Source organism: Dendrobates tinctorius, unplaced genomic scaffold (genome assembly GCF_039654945.1).
Source record: "Dendrobates tinctorius isolate UK_male_01 unplaced genomic scaffold, ASM3965494v1 ptg000254l, whole genome shotgun sequence".
Taxonomy (NCBI): domain Eukaryota; kingdom Metazoa; phylum Chordata; class Amphibia; order Anura; family Dendrobatidae; genus Dendrobates; species Dendrobates tinctorius.
In genome coordinates, this window is record NW_027361921.1 from 18,512,794 (window position 1) to 18,538,151 (window position 25,358).

The 25,358-nt window shown below is 46.6% G+C and overlaps 1 protein-coding gene across 1 annotated transcript in view; it reads left to right on the forward strand.

The window, feature by feature from the left end:
- TRPM2 (transient receptor potential cation channel subfamily M member 2) overlaps window positions 1-25,358 on the forward strand; it is a 1,217,227-nt gene that overhangs the window by 753,594 nt on the left and 438,275 nt on the right. The window contains exon 24 of the mRNA XM_073558209.1: window positions 23,146-23,327. Within this exon, the coding sequence (XP_073414310.1) occupies window positions 23,146-23,327 (182 nt within the window). The remainder of the gene's footprint in view (window positions 1-23,145; window positions 23,328-25,358) is intronic.

The following is a 25,358-nucleotide window of genomic DNA, read 5'->3' on the forward strand; positions in this document are numbered from 1 at the left end:
ACAGTTGGCTGTAGGCGTTCCACCCTCCTCCTCCTCCTCCTCCTCCTCTTCCTCCTCCAGAAGCGAAAGCTCGTCCACAGAGCGCAGTCGTACGAGCACTCCATCTGCAGCTGCCACTGTTGCACACGATGTGTCCCCCTATCGAGCAGCTAGTGGAAAGCGTCAGCAGGCTGTGTTGCAGATGATGTGTTTGGGCGACAGACACACCGCCGAGGTGCTGGCCGAGTACTTGAAGCGACAAACTGAGTCATGGCTGGGCAGTGTACATCTTGAGGCAGGCAAGGTAGTTAGTGATAACGGCCGTAATTTTGTGGCAGCCATAGCCCTTTCAAAACTCAGCCACATACCTTGCTTGGCTCACACCTTGAACCTGGTGGTGCAGTGCTTCCTCAAAAATTATCCGGAGTTAACAGCCCTGCTCCAGAAGGTGCGAAGACTGTGCGCGCACATCCGCCGGTCGCCTGTACACTCCGTTCGTATGCAGAAGCTGCAGCGATTGCTCCACCTTCCCAACCACCGCCTCATTATCGACATTGCAACAAGGTGGAACTCCACCCTGCACATGGTGGAGCGGCTGTGCGAGCAGAGGCAGGCCATAATGCATTTGTGGGAGGATACACGGCCAGGCACTTTGAGAGCAGACATGGAGTTGACAGGTGTGCAGTGGTCGAAGCTGAAAGACCTCTGTAAAGTCCTTCAGTGTTTTGAGGAATGCACACGGCTGGTAAGCGCAGACGACGCCATCCTAAGCATGAGCATCCCACTTATGCGTCTGCTCATGCAAACTTTGACGCACCTTAAGGAGCAGGCGTCTGCAGCCAATGTTGATGAGGAGGAAGAGGAGGAGGGAATCCTTGATGACATTCAGCCATTGTCTGCTCAGGGACCTCTCCTGGACGAGGTGGAGGAAGAAGAGGAGGAGGAGGATGATGATGGGGATGATTACTTAGGGGAGGAGGATGCATCTCGTGGGGCAAGTGAAAATGTTGGCGTGGCAAGGTCTGGTACAGAGTTTGTGCGTGACTGGAGGGATGTGGATTTGCCAGAAAGTGCTCCTCCAACCAGCACTCGCAGTGCATCATTGACACCGGGAACATTGGCCCACATGTCAGATTATGCCTTGCGGATCCTAAAAAGGGACCCCCGCATTGCCAAAATGATGAACGATGACGACTACTGGTTGGCCAGCATCCTGGATCCACGCTATAAAGGCAAATTACAAAACATCATGCCACAGGAGAACCTTGACCTAATATTGGCTAATAAACAAGCAACTCTGGTAAATCGGTTGCTTGAGGCATTCCCAGCACACAGCAGCGGTGATGGTTCTCACACGAGCCGTACGGGCCGGGAGCAGCTTGGCAGAGGTGTTCGTGGTGCACACAGCAGAAGTGGCGTTGGAGACAGGGGTTTCATGACAATGTTGTGGACTGATTTTTCAAATACCGCTCACACAACTGGTAATACTGCATCGATGGAAAGTGACAGGAGACAGCAGTTGTCAACCATGGTTACAAACTACTTTTCCTCCCATATCGATGTTCTCCCACACAGGTCATTCCCCTTTGACTATTGGGGCGCTAAACTGGACACCTGGCCTGAATTGGCACAATATGCCTTACAGGAGCTCGCTTGCCCAGCTGCAAGTGTGCTATCGGAAAGAGTCTTCAGTGCAGCTGGATCAATCCTGACAGAAAAAAGGACCCGTCTGTCAACCCAAAATGTGGATGATCTAACCTTCATTAAAATGAACCATGCATGGGTTTCCAAGGATTTTGTCCCACCTTCCCCTGATGACACATAGGGTGACAGAAAAATGGCTTGCTTTGGTCCACCTCTTCCTGGGACATCACCTATTTCGCCTTTTGCATCAGCTGAATGTCCAACATCAACATATGCCACTTTCTAAAACTCCCTAACTGTGCTGCCTCCCCCCCATGGCCGGGGTCACCACCTAGCGCACGACACCGTGTGAGTGCCGTTGCCCTGGACAGGTGGGTAGGCCAACTCTTGGGCGCGGGCACTGGCACAGGGTCCCTCATAGTGCAATCAAGTGTCTCTGACGGTGGTGGTGCACACCCGCCGTCAGACACACCGCTGTACTATGAGGGGCCCAGTGCCAGTACCGACGCCCACGAGTGGGCCCCCCTTGCTTGGGCAGGGCCCCAGCATTTCCAATCTTTACTTCTCCCTGCTCCTCCGCTGTGTAATCTGGGCCGTCAAATCCATACCGTGCCTGACACCGTCTGAGCCTGCCTCCTGAGACATATATTTTGAATATGTACGCTATCCATACATGTTATCCGGGGATATGGTACCCTTTCTAACCTTTGTGCAATCACGTGCAATCCATACTGTGCCTGACACCGTCTGAGCCTGCCTCCTGAGACATATATTTTGAATGTGTACGCTATCCATACATGTTATCCGGGGATACGGTACCCTTTCTAACCTTTGTGCAATCACGTGCAATCCATACTGGGCCTGACACCGTCTGAGCCTGCCTCCTGAGACATATATTTTGAATGTGTACGCTATCCATACATGTTATCCGGGGATACGGTACCCTTTCTAACCTTTGTGCAATCACGTGCAATCCATACTGGGCCTGACACCATCTGAGCCTGCCTCCTGAGACATATATTTTGAATGTGTACGCTATCCATACATGTTATCCGGGGATACGGTACCCTTTCTAACCTTTGTGCAATCACGTGCAATCCATACTGGGCCTGACACCGTCTGAGCCTGCCTCCTGAGACATATATTTTGAATGTGTACGCTATCCATACATGTTATCCGGGGATACGGTACCCTTTCTAACCTTTGTGCAATCACGTGCAATCCATACTGGGCCTAACACCGTCTGAGCCTGCCTCCTGAGACATATATTTTGAATGTGTACGCTATCCATAAATGTTATCCGGGGATACGGTACCCTTTCTAACCTTTGTGCAATCACGTGCAATTCATACTGGGCCTGACACCGTCTGAGCCTGCCTCCTGAGACATATATTTTGAATGTGTACGCTATCCATACATGTTATCCGGGGATACGGTACCCTTTCTAACCTTTGTGCAATCACGTGCAATCCATACTGGGCCTGACACCGTCTGAGCCTGCCTCCTGAGACATATATTTTGAATGTGTACGCTATCCATAAATGTTATCCGGGGATACGATACCCTTTCTAACCTTTGTGCAATCACGTGCAATCCATACTGGGCCTGACACCGTCTGAGCCTGCCTCCTGAGACATATATTTTGAGTGTGTACGCTATCCATACATGTTATCCGGGGATATGGTACCCTTTCTAACCTTTGTGCAATCACGTGCAATCCATACTGGGCCTGACACCGTCTGAGCCTGCCTCCTGAGACATATATTTTGAATGTGTACGCTATCCATACATGTTATCCGGGGATACGGTACCCTTTCTAACCTTTGTGCAATCACGTGCAATCCATACTGGGCCTGACACCGTCTGAGCCTGCCTCCTGAGACATATATTTTGAATGTGTACGCTATCCATACATGTTATCCGGGGATACGGTACCCTTTCTAACCTTTGTGCAATCACGTGCAATCCATACTGGGCCTGACACCATCTGAGCCTGCCTCCTGAGACATATATTTTGAATGTGTACGCTATCCATACATGTTATCCAGGGATACGGTACCCTTTCTAACCTTTGTGCAATCACGTGCAATCCATACTGGGCCTGACACCGTCTGAGCCTGCCTCCTGAGACATATATTTTGAATGTGTACGCTATCCATACATGTTATCCGGGGATACGGTACCCTTTCTAACCTTTGTGCAATCACGTGCAATCCATACTGGGCCTAACACCGTCTGAGCCTGCCTCCTGAGACATATATTTTGAATGTGTACGCTATCCATACATGTTATCTGGGGATACGGTACCCTTTCTAACCTTTGTGCAATCAGGTGTAATCCATACTGGGCGTGAGAACGGCTGGCAAGCTACAGCACCTGTGGTTTGCACACGTAAGTTTTTCATTTTTTCAGGAATGACGGTTAGGCCTAATTCCGGAACTGCAGTTGACCTGCACTTACTGGGAAATCATTGTTCGCGGGTAATAATTGTAATCACTCAGTGATCCCCATCACTAACGTTGTTCAGCGGGTTATCTGCACCTGTAAGCGAGAAACGCTGGCCTTTTCAGTGTAGCGCACATGCAGCCACGGACATGTAAGGGCATGACACACCAGTTATTAGCCAATCTCATGTTCCAGAGCCTCACGTGTCCCTCTCGTAAGCCGGACTCGGACCGCGGGGCATGACGGAGTCTCGTTCGTTAACGGAATTAAGCTTGCAATGTGTGCATCTGTTCTGTAGCTGGCATGGTTGAGGTTTCCCAGGTGGAGTCGAATTTAACCGTAGGCTCCACTCCTGGTGGTGCCCTTCTGGACATTCCTTTAAGGTTCAGCTTTGCAACCATACTGCCCACGTAAAACAAACACTTTGCCTTCATGAACGCTGTTTGGAGGGTCATGACTCGTGGGAATAACGCCGCCCAATCAGTTAACCTGCTAGAGAGATCCTTCATTGCTCCCAAGCATGACATCACACTCCCTAGGAGGAAGGTAATGCCACTGTGGCGACCGTACTCCTGGGGGCGACACAAGTGCACTGATGCCCAGCGACTGCTCGATGAATCTGCTGGTACATTGACCCAGACCACTACATTCCCCTCTCACACTACACGGCCTGAATCTGACCCTGATGAAACTCAGGTTACCCTTCCCATATACAGTTCCATCTTACACGGTGACAAAGAGGAAGCTGCAGATGAAAGTGCAGGTTCGGCCCACCCGCCATCAGACACACCACTGTACTATCAGGGGCCCTGTGCCAGTGCTGTCGCCAACGAGTGGGCCCCCCTGCTTGCTCAGGATCACAGCACTTGCAAGGTTGAAATACTGTGCAGTGAGATGGAAGATGGGGACGACGAGGAGTCCAGACGAGTCCAGGGATTCCCTAGCGAGGAGACTTATTTGATTGTTTTCAATGTTGGGACAGCAATTTTTGGGGAGCACTATACTCTGGAGAATGATAGATGGGGCCCACCATACACTGGAACATTCCAATGGTGGACATCAGACACTGGAGCAGCATTTACAGGGCCCATTATACACTAGAGCATTAGAAATGGGGCCCATTATGTTTGGAGCATTATTTGGGCCCATAAGACAGTGGAGCTTCATCCATGGGGACCAACATATACTGTAGCATTATGTGGAGCTCATCATATACTGTTTCAAACATTATATGGGACCAATGATTCTGTATGGAGAAATAGATGGGCCTCGTCATGAGATGTAAAAAGTGAGGTATTTTTCATTGGACTATACCGCTATTTCTCTGCCGTATCGGAGCATGATGAGTTGTGGTATGTGTTAAAGGGGCGCTCTTTCGCCCAGGGCACATGAAAACCTGCAGCCAGCCCTCCCCCCCACAACTTTAGCCAAATAACCCCCATTTTTCAGTGCGTAACTTGTATTATGAAGTTAATTAAGGTTGACAAGCTTAAGTAAGAAGAATTGATGCTTTTGGCATTCAAATGGGCACTCTAGGTGTGTTTCCTGTCCTCCTCTCACTGCCGACTTTTATTCCCCATTGACTTACATTGGGTTTCGTGTTTCGGGACGACCCCGACTTTTCCCTATAATCGGACGATCTTGCTCGACCCGACTTTTGGAAAAGTCGGGTTTCACGAAACGAAACGCGACCCTAAAAAACCAAAAGTCGCTCAACTCTAGTCCTCATGTAAAACCAAGAGAGGGCACCTAAAGAGGTGCAACTATTTACAAGTAAGAGTTTTTTGGATCACTCCAAGTTCATGATCGCTAGTTCACTAGGAAGGCTGTCAACAACAAAGGGCAACACTGGGAAAAACCAAAACTGAACAATGATGGTCAAAAATAAAACAAAAGGCACAACGGTGCAAATAGACCCTCCTAGGTCACGAGAGTTACTGTAAACTTTTAGTGCTGGTCCCCTCCTGGGGTTCTGGAAGCTTGGGAATTGCTACCAGATGAAAAGAATGCATCTACAGTCCTCAAATATTCCTCCTCCAGTGGGGTGAAGCTTGTGGTTTTCTGTGCCTTTGGCACACTTTGGCCAATGGGAGCAGTAGGTGGTTGCTGCCGAGATGCTGCTGCTTGGGGTACCGCAGAGGTGGGGACTGGTACCGGTGGGGTTACACGCACCTTCTCCTTCAGATACTTGGACAATAAGTCCTCCGGTATGCGGCGTACATTTAAAGTGTACCAACCGCGTAGGCCCTCATGCCGGGTATAGGTGACATATTCCCCTGGCTGCAAGTCTCGTGCTGAGTGTCCCTTCCGGAGGTGAGACTCCACATCCCTCCTGCTGAAAAATAATTCAGAGATCCTCTGGGGGTCGGCGATGAACCCAAACCCCCGTTCACGGTTCACGTTGAGGACCTGTCCCCATCCAGCCGAGCCCCGGGACCATAGCGACCCGCACGGGCCTTCTCCTTCCTGTCCAGATCCGAGTCCAGTACTGCTAGCCGGCCGCTGCTCCCTCTCCCGGTATTCAGCTGCCAGTTGCCAGATGGTCTGCTGACAATAGGCCTCAGCCTTCTCTTCCTCCTCTTGGGACCTGCTCTTACCCACTGGCGCCCACGGCACCACCGTTAGGGGTTCAGACAAGGTCCAGCACGACCTGTCCCGCAGCTAGCACAGGCATACACCCCAGGACCTTCCAAGGTGCAGGGGCTGCAGTCATACCTGGGGCCTCCTGGCGGTGTTCCGGCTCCGGTACAGAGTTGAGACAGTGGGCCGTTGCAGGGATATCCACCGGAATGGCTGGTCTGGGTGCCGGCGGTGGTGGAGCGGATGGTGGCTCCGGGTCCGCAGGTGCCTCCGGTGGGACCTGCGCAGCCACGTCAGGTCCAGGCGAGAGCGCGGCCTCCGCTCCCGGGGTCTCCGGTGACTCCTCCGGGCAGGCCGCGACTAGCTGTATGGACAGCGTGGAGGTGTACACTGGCGCTGCCTGAGGACAGTCGGTTACAGCGGTGGCAGGTACCGTTGGTGAAGGTACCAGGTCCAGGGGTGCCGGTGGTGTAGGCCCCTCCTGGGCGTGCGGCCTGCTCAGCCTCCATAAGGCCTCCTGCCTCAGTTGCTGGCGTCAGCTGGGCGATGTCATCCTCCAGCTGCTGGCGGTTCATCTCAGAGACGGGGTCGGAGCCTTCAGCCATGGCACCGGGGGGATCTGACTTGACCTCCGCGCGCTCTACAGCCTCCTTCCCTCTCTCTCCAAAATGGCATTCTGGCGTTCTTCTTCCTGCCTCGGCCCCTTTCCCGCCACTGGCTTCTTCTGCCCCTCCTTCCGGGGGCGGCGTCTTCTTCCAGCACCTCCATACCAAGCCAGTATACGAACCCTTCAGGGGGTGGGCCATGTCGCTGTTACATAGTAATTCAGGCAGGGGAGGCCCAAGACTCTTCGCGGTCTTTTCCTAGGACCTCCCATCTCTTCACGCCCTTCTTCTCCGCGCCAGCGGCAATTTTTAGTAGTCATGTCACAGTCTATTAAATTTGGTCTTCTGCACTTTTTCAAAAGTTCAAAATCCAACAAATCTCAGGCACACAGAACCCGATGGCATCGGGTCTCGTCATCCTGTTCATGACGCCAAGTTGGGTCGCCCTCCCAGCGCCGCGGGGTACTTGGTACCGGGCCGGTATCAGTGGGATATGTCACAGCAGCGGTGACCCAGACCGTGGCCCTGGGCGCCCAAGTCAATGGCGGGGAGATGGGAATGGTGGAATGCAGTTAGATGAATAGTTCGTGACGCCACCTGTGGTATTCGGCAAGGGAGGTGTTAAGCCAATGCTGCAGACAGATCCTCTGGGACAGATGGTGTGGTGCAGCAATGATGGTATAGCCCTCCACAGGCAGGTCTGTTGTCCCAGGGCAGTGTAGAAGTGGAGACACCTAGATGGTGCAGTGTCCGGCGCAGGGGATGTAGCAGTGCTGGGCAGACGCAGGAAGGAATGGAGGACACCAGGGCATGTAGTTCCAACGCTTTACTCACAGTCTGTAGTGCCCGCTTCTGTATCGTGTCCTCCGGGCCAGAGACTCAGCCAACCTCCGGGCAAGTTAGGATTGTCCCCTCCAACACTCCGCCAACTTATGTGCCTTTCCTGAACGTCTCCTCTATAGCGCCTTTTAGTGTGAAGATCTCCAGTACCGTGGTACTCTGTAGTTCCTCCTGACAGATGTTCCCAAGAACTCTACTTGTACGGCAGACAGCTGTAGCCTGCTTCGGGGACTCCCTTCTCCTGAGTCCCGGCTCTCTATTCAATTGCTGTTGTGCCCCAAGTCTTAGATGGGAGTAGTGCATTTACAGCCAACTACTCCCCCGGTGTCTGCTGCAGAACCATAAGGGCCCCGGCCTTGCGCTGAGAACCTATAGGCAGGGTTCCTCTTCTAACCCACGTCCTCTCTGTTCTCTCTACTCCTTCGTCCCGTACTTGTCTTTCTGTCTTATGGAAGCTTAGGTTTCAGTTCTACTTCTTTCTCCTTCTTTTCCTTTCCCGTGCCAGCTGGCTCAGATCACTGAGGCAGCTGCAGCACTCCTTCCTCCATCCCTTCTTCCAGGGATCCTCTCTCCTGTCTGAGTGACTTCCTACCCGACTGACCTTCTGTCAGACTGACCTGTCATCCTACACTTGCCCACTCTTTTATGTATCTTAACTCCACCCACCTCCCAGCACGTCCAGTGTTCCAAGCAGGGAACCACCATAGGTGCTCTGCTACCCTCCGAGCAAGGAGCCGCAATGTGGTTGTGCAGAACTACCCTGTTGTGTGGGGTGCGAGTGTTGGAGCATGGAAAGGAGTTCCCACCTAACCCGGATGGTGGGGTACCACACCTTAGGAGAGAGAGGAAGGTGCAGTACCTCTGTGGCGACTGAGCCTCAGGGGTGTCACATATGTGTTAAAGGGGCGCACTGACACTCTTTGGCCCAGGGCACACGAAAACCTGGAGCCAGCCCTACGCCCCCACAACTTTAGCCATATATCCCCCAGTTTTCAATGCGTAACTATTATTAGGAAGTAAATTAAGGTTGACAAGCTTCAGTAATAAGAATTGATGTTTTTGGCATTGAAATGTGCACTGTAGGTGTGTTTCCTGTCCTCCACTCCCTGCCGACTTTGCTTCCCCATTGACTTGCATTGGGTTTCGTTTTTCAGTCGGCCTCCGACTTTTCCCTATAGTCGGCCGATTTTGTTCGACCCGACATGAAACCCGACTCGACCCTAAAAAAGGCAAAGTCGCTCATCTCCAGGAATAGATTTACCTTTTTGTCCATTTTTGAACTAATTTTGTTTTTTTCTTGCGGTATCATTATATCTGCGATCTGGACATGCACTTTCATGAAGAGGGTGTTCTATTGGTTCTGGGCTGATACCCTCTCTATATTTCTGACACCCGATATTACTTATCTGTATAGGTAAAGAATTTTATATTCGGGGAGTGGTGAGTATGCTTTGATCTAAATAGTGGATGACCTTGTAATGTCAAGTGGGACAGGTCGATCAACTTATCCATTATTACCCCCACCCCCCTCTTTTGGTTTTCTTTTTTACGGATATGAATGGATATTGACCCTTGTAGAAATACGTAGCATATGGATGCATTCCTATTAAGGAAGGACGCAGCTATCTGCTGGTGTCCGCCACTTCTGGCATTATAACCGGTGGCACTATATATGCTAAGGTTCTATATATACTTTGCTTGAGAACATCATTAACTTTAGGTTTGTGCTATAATGTGAGCCTGGACATATATTAGGTTTGTGCTAATGAGAAGAAATTGTGTTTCTGGTGCGTATGTTAGCTCTGTGCTAATGCATGTCTGAAATTGCCTCTGTGCTCTAGCTATATGGGGAACTTCAGTGCGCATGTCAGTAGGGGTGATTTTGCATCTGCTCCCGGGAATGGGAGGAAACCCTGAAACCGACGTATCTGAATGAGTGTGAGGCTTGGTTACTATTCCTAGCGTGCGTCCCACAGAACAGACAAGCCACATTACATGTAATAAATAAGCCTCCTTTTACTTGGTTTCTGTGTGGGAGTTCATTTGAGTCTAGAGGGAGTTTTAGGGTCATCATTACGTTAATTGTCCTATAAAGAGATACTGAGCTGGCTTTTTTTTCACCCACATTCAACAGCCATGCCATTATGGATTACCCCTTAATTGTGATCCCCTGATGAGCCCTGACCCTGGGAGGGGGTGAAACGCGTAGGACGATGTTTTTGGGACTGGATTCAGATGCACGCTTTTTTCTTTTTTCTTGTGGTCTTGGGATTAATTGTACCAAAGACCAAAACTGTGATATAGGATTCCTGTATTTGATAAGGACTATAAATTACTAAGCATGTTCAGATATTTACTAGCTGAGTAGCCAGAGCATGTCTGTACATCAAGCTTATGTGCATTTCATCATAAGAGCCCACTCTTTTTTTTTGGTTGAGGGAAAGCATCTAGACCAGGCATATTACATCCAAGTAGTGGAATTCTTGGCCGTCTAGTACTTTGTATGGCCCAGTCTACGGGATAACTAGCTGGCAAATAATACCACTTATTGAGGGTCAGCTTTTTATGGGCATTTTTTGAGACAATGTTTTCACCAAGCTTAGTGAGCTATACTATAGTTCACACTGCTTCAATTTAGGAGCAGGTGTTTTTTTCCTGAAAGACATATAAAATATATTGGCTATTCAGCTGTTTTTTGTGTGTTTGTAGTTGGGTGGTGATAGGTTGTTTTGTTTTTTATATACTATTCATTATGTCGTATTTGTATCGCTTTATTGCAATAGGACTACTTTTATATTTTTGTCAAATAAAAATATTGTTTTTATTGGTATTCAAGAGGTCTTACATTTGATAAGCCCCTCTCTCTGAGATGATCTGTGCCGTTTTTTCAAAACCTACCTTGTACTAGGTGCTGTCAGTTATATTTGTCTACATATATTTATTGTATCAGAAAAAAAACTTTTTTTAAAAAAATGGCTTTGGGTTTTCTTTATGGTGGTTCAACTTGGTAGAGAGAGCCAACCAGACCCTGGTCACATATCTACGACATTTTGTCTTGGCCAGGCAGGATGACTGGGCATCCTTTCTGCCGTGGGCGGAGTTCGCTTTGAACAACGCTGTGGCCGACTCCACCGGTCAGACCCCATTCCTCCTTAATTGCGGCCAGCATCCGCGTGTTCCTCTGCCCATGCCTGTGCCATCCACTGATTCTAGGGTGGCAGACTGGGCGGTGGAGGCACGTGATAATTGGGACCGCATTCAGGTTGTCATCCAGGCCTTCAAGGAGATAATGAGGTGGTCCGCTGACGCACACCGGCACCCCGCTCCCATATTTTCTCCCAGCGACTTGGTGTAGCTCTCCGCTCATAACAATAGGCTGTGGGTTGAGTCCACTAAGTTCGCGCCTTGCTTTATAGGTCCCTTCATGGTCCTTGTGCAGGTTAACCCTGTGGTCTACCGTCTGGCCCTTCCTGCACACCTGGGTATCACGAACACCTTCCACGTGTCCCTACTTAAGCCTGTTCAATTATCCCGGTTTTCTGAGTCATCTACCTGGACAACAGACTTGTCCTTGGACGAGTACGAGGTGAACGCTATCGTGGGGTGTAGGGTGGTACGTGGCAAAAGATTTTATCTAGTGGACTGGAAGGGTCAAGGCCCAGAGGATAGGACTTGGGAACCTGAGTAAAATGTCCGTGCTCCTCATGGCCTTTGAGCGTAGTGAGGCTCAGGGAGAAGGGGCCCCTAGGAAGGGGGGGTGATTTTAGGCATTGGGTTCCTGCTTCTTCACAGGAGGAATCCCGATCCTTGCCTTCTTCGGTCTCCCATTCAGTCCCGACCGCAGAGGAGGCTGCTCAGCAAAGGCGTCAATCCAGATGTCTTGCTCAGGCTAGTGGTGTCGGGTTGGTTGCTGATGCCACCTCTGGTTCAGCTTTAGCAATCCGCACTAGTCAGCAGCGAGCAGCTCTGGAGGCTGTCCTTTTTGTAGCCTACTGAGCATGCCCAAAGGACGACCTCTCATTGGAGGTCGGAGGTCACATGCTCAGGTCCTCATGAAGTTCGGATTGGACCTTCAGGAAGGACCTGGAAGGACGCTTCTATAAAAGGCTCACATGGCCGCTCAGCCATGCGCTAATATAGACTCATATGGTCAGTTGTTATGAATGAGTCACTGTAGGAGGCAAAAGCAGAAATGCAAGCTAAGTCCAGAAAACCAGAGAAGTTGGCAACTATCAGATTGCAGACCCCTGAACCTATCAACACAACTAGCAGTAGCCGTGGGGGGTTCCTACCATGCCCTAGACCCCTCGAACACAGCTGGAGAATTACATAGGCCTAAAGAAAGAAAGGGGAAATCTAAACTGCCCCAGAGCAGACCCCAAAGCAATAGGCAGCCCCAACATATAATGATGGTGAAGCAAGATGAAAATACTAACACAGACAGAAAAATAGACTGAGCAAAGACGGGGCCCAAAACTACCTAGATAGGAAAGGACAGGAAGGCTGCTGTCTGCAATCTGCCAAAACCCTATCAAAGACATAAGCCAACAAGCTGATATGAAAAAGGCCCTGAAGCAGCTAGGCTTCAAAAGCTAAATCAGCACTCAGGTATTTTCAGAAGACAGAGCTAAATGAATTCAGCACACCCCAGCAGGGAATGGCAGAAATCCAGAAAAACAAAGCAAAACAAAGTCAAAGCACCAAAGCAAAAGGCCGAGCAGCAAACTTAGCTTTAGAGGAGCAGAAATTCAGACTGGTCTCCAAGGATCCCACAGAGAAATCACCAGCAGGGCAGAAGGGCGTCGGCAGCCTTATATCCAGTCACTAATTCCACTCAGCCAGTCATCATCATCAGCCTCAGGTGTTTGATAATCAGGCTCACTACCTTTCTTTACCAGAAGAGGGAGTTCCTCGGGCCTCAGTAGTGAAGGGGAAAATGAACTCACAACAGTACCTCACCCTTGAGGAGGGGTCACCGAACCCTCAACCATGCCACCAGGGCGATCAGGGTGAGCCCGATGAAAGGCACGCATCAATCTTTTGGCATGAATATCAGAGGCAGAGACCCAGGAATTATCCTCCTGACCATAACCCTTCCACTTAACTAAATACTGGAGTCTCCGTCTAGCCAGACGGGAATCCAGTACTTTCTCTACCTCATATTCCATGTTACCTTCAACCATTACAGGGTCTGGAGGTGCCACCCCCGGAACAACAGGTTCAACAAACCTCTTCAACAAAGATTTATGGAACACATTATGGATTTTAAATGTGACAGGAAGAGCCAAATGAAAAGAGACCGGATTAATAATCTCCACAATCTTGTAAGGTCCAATAAATCTAGGCTTAAACTTAGGAGAAGCCACCTTCATAGCAATATTTTTTGATGATAACCACACCATATCACCAACCTTAAACTGGGGACCAATGGTCCTATGTCGGTTGGAAAACCGCTGGGCCTTTTCCTGGGAGAGAGATAACTTATCCACCACTTGGTCCCAGATCTGGTGCATTCTCTCCACCACAGTGTCAACACCTGGGCAGGCAGAGGGCTCCACCTGCCCTGAAGAAAATCGAGGATGAAACCCAAAGTTACAAAAAAAAGGTGACATCAAAGTGGCAGAACTAGCTCCATTATTAAAAGCAAATTCGGCAAAGGGCAAAAATGAAACCCAATCATCCTGATCAGCAGAAATAAAACATCTCAAATATGACTCCAAGGTCTGGTTTGTTCTCTCTGTCTGCCCATTGGTCTGAGGGTGAAAAGCAGAGGAGAAGGACAACTGAATTCCCAGCCTGGAACAGAAAGTTCTCCAAAATCTAGACACAAACTGGACTACTCTGTCAGATACAATGTTCTCAGGAATTCCGTGCAAACGAACCACCTGTTGTAAAAACAGGGGCACCAACTCAGAGGAAGACGGCAACTTAGGGAGTGGTACAAGATGAACCATCTTAGAGAACCTATCACAAATCACCCAAATAACAGTCATCCTTTGAGAGACAGGCATATCAGAGATGAAATCCATTGAAATATGGGTCCATGGCCTCTTGGGGACAGGCAAAGGCATCAACAACCCACTAGAGCGAGAACACGATTTAGACTGGGAGCACGTCCCACAGGACTGCACAAAATTCCTGACATCACGAGACAAGGAGGGCCACCAAAAAAACCGACTCACCAGATCTCTAGTACCAAAAATACCTGGATGACCAGCCAAAGCAGAGCAATGAACTTCAGACATCACTCTCTTCTTCCACTGGTCAGGAACATACAACTTTCCACTGGGACAACGCTCAGGTTTGTCCTCCTGGAACTATTCCAGAGCACGTCTCAAATCGGGCGAGATGGCAGAAAAAACTACCCCTTCGCCTAAGATGGTAGCAGGCTTGGTCACCACAGGAGAATCAGCAAAGAAGCTCCTAGAGAGGGCATCTGCCTTGACATTCTTTGTTCCAGGAAGAAAAGAAACCACAAAATCAAAACGTGTAAAAAACAAGCCCCACCTAGCCTGTCTAGGGTTTAAGCGCTTAGCCGACTCTAGGTAAATCAAATTCTTTTGGTCAGTGAGGACCACGACTTGATGCTTAGCTCCCTCCAACCAATGTCTCCACTCCTCAAATGCCCATTTCATGGCCAACAGTTCCCTATTCCCCACATCATAGTTACGTTCAGATGGAGAGAACTTTCGGGAAAAGAAAGCACAGGGATTCATTTTAGATGTTACAGGATCCTTTTGGGACAAAACAGCTCCTGCACCAATCTCAGAAGCATCCACCTCTACCTGGAACGGAAGTGAGACATCAGGTTGCCGCAAAACCGAGGCGGAGGTGAATCTTCGCTTCAGCTCCTGAAAGGAAGAAACAGCCTCCGGAGACCAATTTAACACATCAGCACCCTTCTTAGTCAAATCAGTCAATGGCTTGGCAATACTAGAAAATTTTGCTATAAATTTCCGATAAAAATTAGCAAAACCCAAAAACTTCTGGAGGGCCTTCAAAGAAGTGGGCTGAACCCAATCGTGAATGGCCTGTACCTTGGCCGGGTCCATTTCATTAGTTGATGGGGACAAAATAAATCCCAAAAAAGAAATCCTCTGTACTCCAAAAAGGCATTTAGATCCTTTGACATACAGGGAATTCTCCCTCAAGATCCGGAACACAGTCCGAATATGTTCCACATGAGAATCCCAATCCTTGGAGAAGATGAAAATATCATCCAGATAGATAATCAAAAATGTATCGACAAAATCTCGGAAAATATCGTTCATGAAGCACTGGAAGACAGAAGGGGCATTAGTGAGCCCAAAAGGCATCACCAGGTACTCAAAATGTCCCTCCGGAGTATTAAACGCCGTCTTCCATTCATCCCCATGCTTAATGCGAATAAGATTATACGCCCCCCTGAGGTCAAGCTTGGTAAACCAGCAAGCACCTTTAACTCTGGAGAATAGATCAGAAATCAGGGGTAACGGATACTGATATTTAACAGTAATTTTGTTGAGGGCACGATAATCAATACAAGGTCTTAATGATCCATCCTTTTTGGCTACAAAAAAAAAAACGGCACCTAAGGGTGACGAGGATGGTCTAACATGACCCTTCTCCAACGCCTCCTTAATATAGGATCGCATAGCCTCGTGTTCGGGTACAGATAAATTGAAGAGCCGACTCTTGGGAAATTTACACCCCGGGCTCAGTTCAATTGCACAGTCATAACTCCTATGAGGAGGCAGAGACGCAGACTCATTCTCACTAAATACATCATAAAAGTCCGCCAAATAATCAGGAACATCATGCGACTGAGGAGAGGTGGAAAACACCGGAGCCTCACTAAAGGCACACCGACAACCCCAACTCACCACAGACACAGATTTCCAATCCAAAACTGGATTATGAATTTGTAACCAGGGAAACCCCAGAACAATAGTATTATGCAGATTATGCAACACCAAAAATCTGCAATTTTCTTGATGGTCTGGGGCGACCCGCATTACCATCTGGGTCCAAAACTGGGGTTTATTTTTAGCCAAAGGAGTAGCATCAATCCCCCTCAAAGGGATAGGCGTCTGCAGAGGTGTCATCGGAAATCCACAACGTTTAGCAAAATCCAAGTCCATTAGGTTTAGGGCTGCTCCCGAATCCACATAAAGCCTTGGCGGAAAATGTGGACAGGGAGCAGATCAGAGTAATAGCCAGAAGAAACTTAGGTTGAACACCACCAACAGAAAACGTGTGTGCAAAGCGTTTCTCTCGTTTAGGACAGACAGAAATAATATGCGAGGCATCTCCACAGAAAAAACACAACTTATTACGCCTTCTGAACTCCTGACGCTGCTCTCTGGAAAACACTATCACATTGCATAGGTTCAGACATTTGTTCAACAGGTGGCAACACCTCTCGTGCAGCTTTGCGTTCGCGCAAACGCCGATCAACCTGAATGGCTAATGACATAGAATCTTCAAGACCAGAGGGAACAGGAAATCCCACCATAGTATCTTTTACGGCTTCTGACAACCCCTTCCGAAAGAGAGCAGCCAAGGCATTATCATTCCAGGTAGTAAGTACTGCCCACTTTCGGAATTTTTGACAGTACAATTCTGCAGAATCACGACCCTGGCTCAATGCCAGCAGGGTCTTTTCAGCCTGATCAATGGCATTAGGTTCGTCATACAACAACCCCAAAGCTTGAAAGAATGCGTTCACATTAGTCAGAATAGGATCATCTGGTTTCAAAGAAAACGCCCAATCCTGGGGATCGCCACGCAGCAAAGAGATGACAATTTTAACCTGCTGCGCGGAGCTTCCTGACGAGTTAGGCTTCAAGGCAAAAAATAATTTACAATTATTTTTGAAATTCAAAAATTTAGACCTATCCCCAAAAAATACATCAGGTGTAGGAATCTTTGGTTCAGCAGCATGTGAATGAGCAAGGTAGGCGGAAATTCCCCGCACTTCCGCAGCGAGCTGCTCCACACGATCAGACAATTGCTTTATCTCCATTGAGAGAAAAAAAAAAAATTCCCCCTACGGCCTCAGAGATATAGAGGAAAAAATATACACACCTTTTTTTTTTTTTTTACCATTCTTTCCTGCTATTGAGTACCCTAGGATCTGCGGTATGGCTGGTGTTTCTGTTATGAATGAGTCACCGTAGGAGGCAAAAGCAGAAATACAAGCTAAGTCCAGAAAACCAGAGAAGTTGGCAACTATCAGATTGCAGACCCCTGAACCTATCAACACAACTAGCAGTAGCCGTGGGGGGTTCCTACCATGCCCTAGACCCCTCGATCACAGCCAGAGAATTACATAGGCCTAAAGAAAGAAAGGGGAAATTTAAACTGCCCCAGAGCAGACCCCAAAGCAATAGGCAGCCCCCAACATATAATGACGGTGAAGCAAGATGAAAATACTAACACAGACAGAAAGATAGACTGAGCAAAGACGGGGCCCAAAACTACCTAGATAGGAAAGGACAGGAAGGCTGCTGTCTGCAATCTGCCAAAACCCTATCAAAGACATAAGCCAACAAGCTGATATGAAAAAGGCCCTGAAGCAGCTAGGCTTCAAAAACTAAATCAGCACTCAGGTATTTTCAGAAGACAGAGCTAAATGAATTCAGCACACCCCAGCAGGGAATGGCAGAAATCCAGAAAAACAAAGCAAAGCAAAGTCAAAGCACCAAAGCAAAAGGCCGAGCAGCAAACTTAGCTTTAGAGGAGCAGGAATTCAGACTGGTCTCCAAGGATCCCACAGAGAAATCACCAGCAGGGCAGAAGGGCGTCGGCAGCCTTATATCCAGTCAGTAACTCCACTCAGCCAGTCATCATCATCAGCCTCAGGTGTTTGATAATCAGGCTCACTACCTTTCTTTACCAGAAGAGGGAGTTCCTCGGGCCTCAGTAGTGAAGGGGAAAATGAACTCACAACAGTCAGTGTTATGTGTGATTATGGATGCATGAGACTGGTGACTGACTTCTTATGACTCCCTCCCTCTGGTTCTGCTTGTTACAGGGTTTAGGGTATAGAGTCATATTAGTGGCATTGTCTAGCGCCACTGTGCTATCCAGTCACAGCACCCGATTCAGCGCCATTTTGTGACATTCAATCATAGGCACATTAGTACTGCATTTAGTAGCTGCATCCACCATTCTGGCGCTGTGAGCAAGTCTAGCACTTTCCTCCCTAGTATGGGTGGTTAGTGGCGTTCGTCAGAGCAGTGCAGTGGGCACTCAGTGCACTATAGTTCTGATACCCTCTTGCTGGCACTGCAGCCGCGGCACTGAGTGCTGGTGGTCTAGAGGGACTCTTTTCTCTGTTTCTGGGGTGGAGTCTTGTGACCTTGTACTAGTGCTCACCCTGCCAAGCCCTGAGAGGTTAACAAGCTCTGGTGTTTGTTTCAGCGGCTCTGTGCAGTAACAGAGTTCGCTCTTGTACACACTGGATCAGTGGTTACCCCGCCGGTGTTCAGTCAGTACACTGCGGTATAGTGTCCGCCATTACCGAGCAGCACTTTACCATCTTTGCACGGTGGACTTCGGGTTGCGATCTTACTTTTTCATATTTTATATTTAGTGCGATCCGCGAACCCTAACAAATACTGAGGCAATACACTGAGATAAAATACTAACCAAATACTGAGGTAAAATACTAAAATACTGAGGTAAAATACTGGCCAAACACAAAGATAAAATACTGATCAAACACTAAGGTAAACAACTGACCAAACACTGATAAAAAATACTGAGCTAAAATACTGGTTAAACACTCAGGTAAAATACTGACCAAATACTAAAGTAAAATACTGATCAAACATTGAGGTGTAAATACTGACCAAACACTGAGGTAAAATACTGGCCAAATATTGAGGTAAAATCCTGATCAAACACTGAGATAAAATACTGACCAAACACCAAGGTAAAGCACTGACCAAACACTGAGAAAAAATACTGAGCTAAAATGCTGGTTAAACACTGAGGTAAAATACTGGTTAAACACTAAAGTAAAATACTGACCAAATACTGAAGTAAAATACTGATCAAACATTGAGGTGTAAATACTGACCAAACACTGAGGTAAAATACTGAGGCAAAATAACGACCAAATATTGAGGTAAAACACTGATCAAATACAGAGATAAAATACTTACCAAATACTAAGGTAAAATACTAAAACACTGAGGTAAACTACAGACCAAATACTGAGCTAAAATACTGACCAAACACTGAGGTTAAATACTGACCAAATACTGATGTAAAATACTAGAACACGGAGGTAAAATACTGACCAAATACTGAAGTAAAATGCTGATCAAGCAGTGAAGTGTAAATACTGACCAAACACTGAGGTAAAATACTGACCAAATACTGAGGCAAAATAATGACCATATAGTGAGGTAAAATACTGATCAAACACTGAGATAAAATACTGATCAAACACTGAGGTAAACTACTGACCAAACACTAAGGTAAAATCTAACCAAATACTGAGGTAAACCACTGACCAAATCCTGAGATAAAATAATGATTAAATACTGAGGTAAAATACTGATCAAACACTAATGTAAAATACCAACCAAACTCTGATGTGAAATACTGACCAAACACTGAGGTAAACCACTGACCAAATACTGAGGAAAAAATACTGACCAAATACTAAGCTTTAATACTGATGAAACACTGAGGTAAATTACTAATTAAACACTGAGGTAAAATACTGACCAGATACTGTGGTAAAATATCGACCAAATATTGAGGTAAAATACTGACCAAGTACTGAGGCAAAATACTGACCAAATACTGAGGTAAAATACTGACCAGATACTGAGGTTAAATACTGACCAGATACTGAGGTAAAATAATGACCAAATATTGAGGTAAAATATTGATCAAACACTGAGATAAAATACTGACAAAATACTGACGTAAGCCACTGACCAAACACTGAGGTAAAATAATGATTGACCCCTTTCTGACATTTGATGTACTGTCCCATCCATATGCCCTGGGACTTAATGCCCATGGACAGGATAGTACGTCATGTGCGATCAGCTGTGCTCACGAGGGGAAGCGCGGCTGATCGCGGCCAGGTGTCAGCTGATTCTCACAGGTGACACTCAGCACTAAGTGCCAGGATCAGTCACGGACCGCTCCTGGCACTTTAACCCCCAGAACACTGCGATCAAACATGATCGCAGTGTTCCAGAGCTGGCAGAGGGCAGCCCTTCTGCCTTAGGATTGGAGACCCCGCATCATGACGCAGGGTCCCGATCACCACTATGGAGACCCGATATCGTCTTGACGACATCCGGATCTCCAGAGCTGAGAGACTTCCTGTCAAGCGCAGTGATGTCCAGGAAGTCTCTCAGGTTAGAGTATAAAAGCTGCAGTGCTAACAGCTTATGGCTATGTGCCCACGTAGCGTTTTTCAAGCATTTTTTTTTCCTGAGCAGAAACGCATCCCTTGCCAGGGAAAACGCATGCACTTTTTGACATGCGTTTTTGACGCGATTGTCAAGCGTTTTGACATGCGTTTTTGACGCGATTGTCAAGCGTTTTGACATGCGTTTTTGCAATTACAGTGCATGTATGCGGAATCACATGCGATTCCGCACAATTAATGAACATGCTGCGTTTTTTTCCGCTAAGCGTTTCCGCAGCTGAAAAAAATGCACCATTAGCACAACATGTGCGTTTTCCATTCTATTACATTAGTTGCTTTTCTTAAGCATTTCCGCAGCAGAAACGCTTGTCTAAAAGCGCTGCGGAAACCCTTAAAAAACGCAACGTGGGCACACAGCCTAAATAGCAAGTGATCAGCCTGCACAAAATGAATGTCCCATAGTGGGGCACAGTGTAAGGCTGCGTGCCCACGTTTTAGACAAGCGTTTCTGCTGCGGAAACGCTAAAGAAAAGCATCTAATGTAATAGAATGGAAAGCGCACATGTTGTGCTAATGGTGCGTTTTTTTCTGCTGCGGAAACGCTTACAAGAAAAAAACGCAGCATGTTCATTAATTGTGCGGAATCGCATGCGATTCCGCATACATACACTGTGATTGCAAGAAGACATGTCAAAACGCTTGACAATCGCGTCAAAAACGCATGTCAAAAAGCGCATGCGTTTTCCCTGGCAAGGGCATGCGTTTCTGCTCAGGAACAAAAGCTTGAAAAACGCTACGTGGGCACATAGCCTAAGGGCAGTTTCACATGTCCAGATAATTCCGCTACCGGAAAAACGGTAGGGCCGGAGTCACACTACAGCGAGATACAGCCGAGTCTCGCAGGTTAAAACCAAGCTCTGGCACCGGCACTCCGGAGCGCAGTGTGCAGCTCCATGTATTGCTGTGCGCCTGCATGCTCCACTCCGGAGTGCCGGCGCCAGAGCTTCGTTTTAACCTGCGAGACTCGGCCGTATCTGTGTGTGATCCCGGCCTACCAGAGCTATCCGTGTCTGTGTGGATATGTAGGCCATCCGTGTGTGATCCGTGTGCTATCCATATGTCCATGTGTACCATCCGTGTGTGATCCGTATGCTGTCCGTGTGCTGTCCATGTGTCCACGTCCGTGTATTGAAAAAATGGTTTCAATGTTAACCCTATGACTCCTAAAAACGCACACGGACGGCACACGGATGGCACACGGATGCCATCCGTGTGCGGTACGTGTTTACACGGACCCATTGACTTGTATGGGTCTGTGTGATCCGTGCTGTTGCACAAAATGGACATGTCAGCGTGTTTTGCACACGGACACACGGTCCATGAAAACACGCTGACATCTGCATAGACACATTCATTAGATTGTGTCTACGTGTGTCAGTGTCTCCGGTACGTGAGAAAACTGTCACTACACGTACCGGAGACACTGACGTGTGAAACTGGCCTAAAAGTAAGACATAATTAAAAAAAATTAAATAATTGTAAAAATTTAAAAAAATGCAAAAATCAATATTTATTCCATCAATAAATAAATATTTAAATTTAAAAAATCTAAACAATAAAAGTACACATATTTAGTATCGCCGCGACAGTAGCGACCCGACCTATAAAACTGTCCCACTAGTTAACCCTTTTAGTGAGCACCATTAAAAAAAGGCAAAACAAGGTGAAATTTGTATTGTAAACCAGATGGTCATCATAGGCCAGGATCACACATGCGAGAAACTCGGATGAATCTCGCACCTTAATACCCGGCACTGCCGCCACCGGGAGTGGAGAGTTCAGCTGCATGTATTTCTATGCAGCCGCACGCTCTGCTCCCGAGTGCAGGCGGCAGTGCCGGGTATTAAGATGCAAGACTCGTCCGAGTTTCTCGCATGAAAACCTGGCACTGCCCCCGGCATTTGGACCGGAGCATGCGGCTACATGTATTTCTATGCAGCGGCATGCTCCGGTCCCAGTGCCGGCAGCAGTGCCAGGTTTTCATGCGAGAGACTCGTACAAGAATCGTGCGAGTCTCTCACAAGTGAGTATGAGCCCTTAAAGAGGACCTGTCGCCAGGTCAAAGTGGCAAATTTTTGCTCTCCTTTTATTCCCATTGCTCTCCTGAACATTCCAGTTTTTTAATCCGCTATACAGTTTCATAGATATGAGATCTTCTATTTAATTATAGTTTTTATTGTCTTTACCAAAGGATTGTTGCTCACAGAATACTCTGTGACTTTGTCTTTATGCTTCTTTGCATAATTACTCTGTGAACAATGCTGCTTAGTAAAAACTATAAAAGTAGCACTAACTAAAAAGGGCTATATCTATAGAACCATACAGCGGATTTAAAAATAAGGGAAAAAAAAGATTACTCAGGGGAGCAGCATAAAATAACACTTTTATCCTAATGTCAGGTTCTCTTTAGTAAGTATTGTATGTGATGATTTTGCTAATAATTTTCATTTATGTTCTCTGCCCTAAATCTTCTAAAATAATAATGTCCATACAATAAAATACCGTAGTTGTTTCTTGTGTACATCCAATCTATCATGCATTAGAATAGCCGAATATGTGCATAGATTGCTCTCCCCATGATTTATTTTAACTGTGATATTTTTTTCTTAGTTACACTTTTCAACAGGTGCAAGAACATACTGATCAGATCTGGAAATTTCAAAGACATGATTTAATAGAAGAGTATCATGGTCGACCACCAGCACCTCCACCTTTTATTCTCTTCAATCACCTACATCTGCTTATCAGACGTGTCATTCTGCACAAACCAGCAGAGAGGAAAAGGCAGCTTAGTAAGAGTTCTTAAAATGTAAAGAGAGAACATGCCATGACTTATATTAGAACTTATTATTTGAATAAATTGCATTACTTGTGCAATTCACACATCTGACATTCACAATCCGAGTACAGCATGATGTCTGGAGTGGCCATGGGTCTCCTGGTCTGAACTATGAGGCTGCTAAGTTCAGGTCTGGAGATTTGCAGCTCATCCAGATGAAATCACTGTCCTTATTCTGACTGTGAGTGTCAGACTGGTGAAACCAGCCTTAAGAAAAATGTCCTACTATGGGAAAATTGTGAAAATGAAGGGGTGGAAATGACTTAGTGGTTCTGATTATGAATGAGTGAGCACTAACATAGTCGGATGCTTTTTACCTGAACCAAGCAAATCCTATTGCTCGGTTGCTTTCTTAGAGTAACGTGTACAATGGGAGTCAATGGGAAATCCCAGCATTTTTCTAGCACACCCTACAAGGAGGTCTGGGGGGAAATGAAAATGTTTAAATGGATGTAAAAAGTTCTGAATGCAAGGAGAATAGCATGGGGAAGAATCCTGGAAGCATCTCTGACTCCCAGATCACTGCTGAGAACAATGTGGTCATAGTTTTAATCCACTTTAACCACTTTACTACCCAAGGTGATTTGCATGTTAATGACAAGGCCAATTTCTACATTTCTGATCAGTGTCACTTTGTGAGGTAATAACTCTGGAACACTTCAAGATTTCTCACTGATTCTGAGACTGTTTTTGGTGGCATATTGTACGTCATGATAGTGGTAAAATTTCTTCAATATAACTTGCATTTATTTGTGAAAAAAAAAACAAATTTTGAAAATTTTGCAATTTTCAAACTTTGAATTCTTAAGCCCTTAAATCAGAGCGAGAGATATGTCACACAAAATAGATAATAAATAACATTTCCCACATGTCTACTTTACAGGACCACAATTTTTTTTTTAATCAATTTTTTGTTGTGGAGAAGTTATAAGCATTAAAAGTTGACCAGCGATTTCTCTGTTTTCTTATAAAATTTACAAAACTATTTTTTTAGTGACCACCTCACATTTGAAGTGACTTTGAGGGCTCTATATGATTGAAAATACCCAAAAGTGACACCATTATAAAAACTGCATCCCACATGGTGCTCAAAACATCATTCAAGAAGTTTATTAAACTTTCAGGTGCTTCACAGGAATTTTTGGAATGTTGAAAACAAAATGAACATTTAACTTTTTTTTCACAAAAAATTATTTAGACCCACATTTTTTTATTTTCACAAGAGGAACAGGAAAAAATGGACGCCAACATTTGCTGTTCAATTTCTCCTGAGCATGTACATATCCTAAATGTTGGGGGAAACTACTGTTTGGGCACACAGTAGCAGCGTTCGGAAGGGAGGAGCGCCATGTGACTTTTTGAATGCAAAATTTGCTGGTAAAATTAGTGAACGCCATGTCATTTGGAGAGCCCCTGATGTGCTTAAACAGTGAAAATCCCCAAGAAGTGACACCATTTTGGAAACTAGACCCTTCAGGGAACTTATCTAGATGTGAGGTGAGCATAGGTACTTCACAGAAGTTTATAACGTTGAACTGTGAAAATATAAATCTAATTTTCCCAACAAATATGTTTTGTTTTTTAGCCTCAAATTTTGCATTTTCATAAGGGTAACAAGAGAAATTGCAGAGTACAATTTGTAATGCAATTTCTCCTAAGTACACCGATACCCCATCTGAGGTAGAAAACTACTGTTTGGCTGCACGGCAGGACTCAGAAGGGAAGACACGTCATTTGACTTTTTGAAAGTAAAATTTGATGGAATCATTAGCGGATGCTGTTACGAATGAGTCACTGGAGGAGGAAAAAACAAAAACACAAGCTAAGTCCAGAAAAACGGAGAGGTTGGTAGCTAGCGGATTGCAGACCCCTGATCCTATTCACCACAACTAACAGTAGCCGTGGGGGGTTCCTACGGTGCCCTAGACCCCTCGTCACAGCCGGAGCGCTAAATAAACCTAAAGAAAGAAAGGGGAAATCTAAT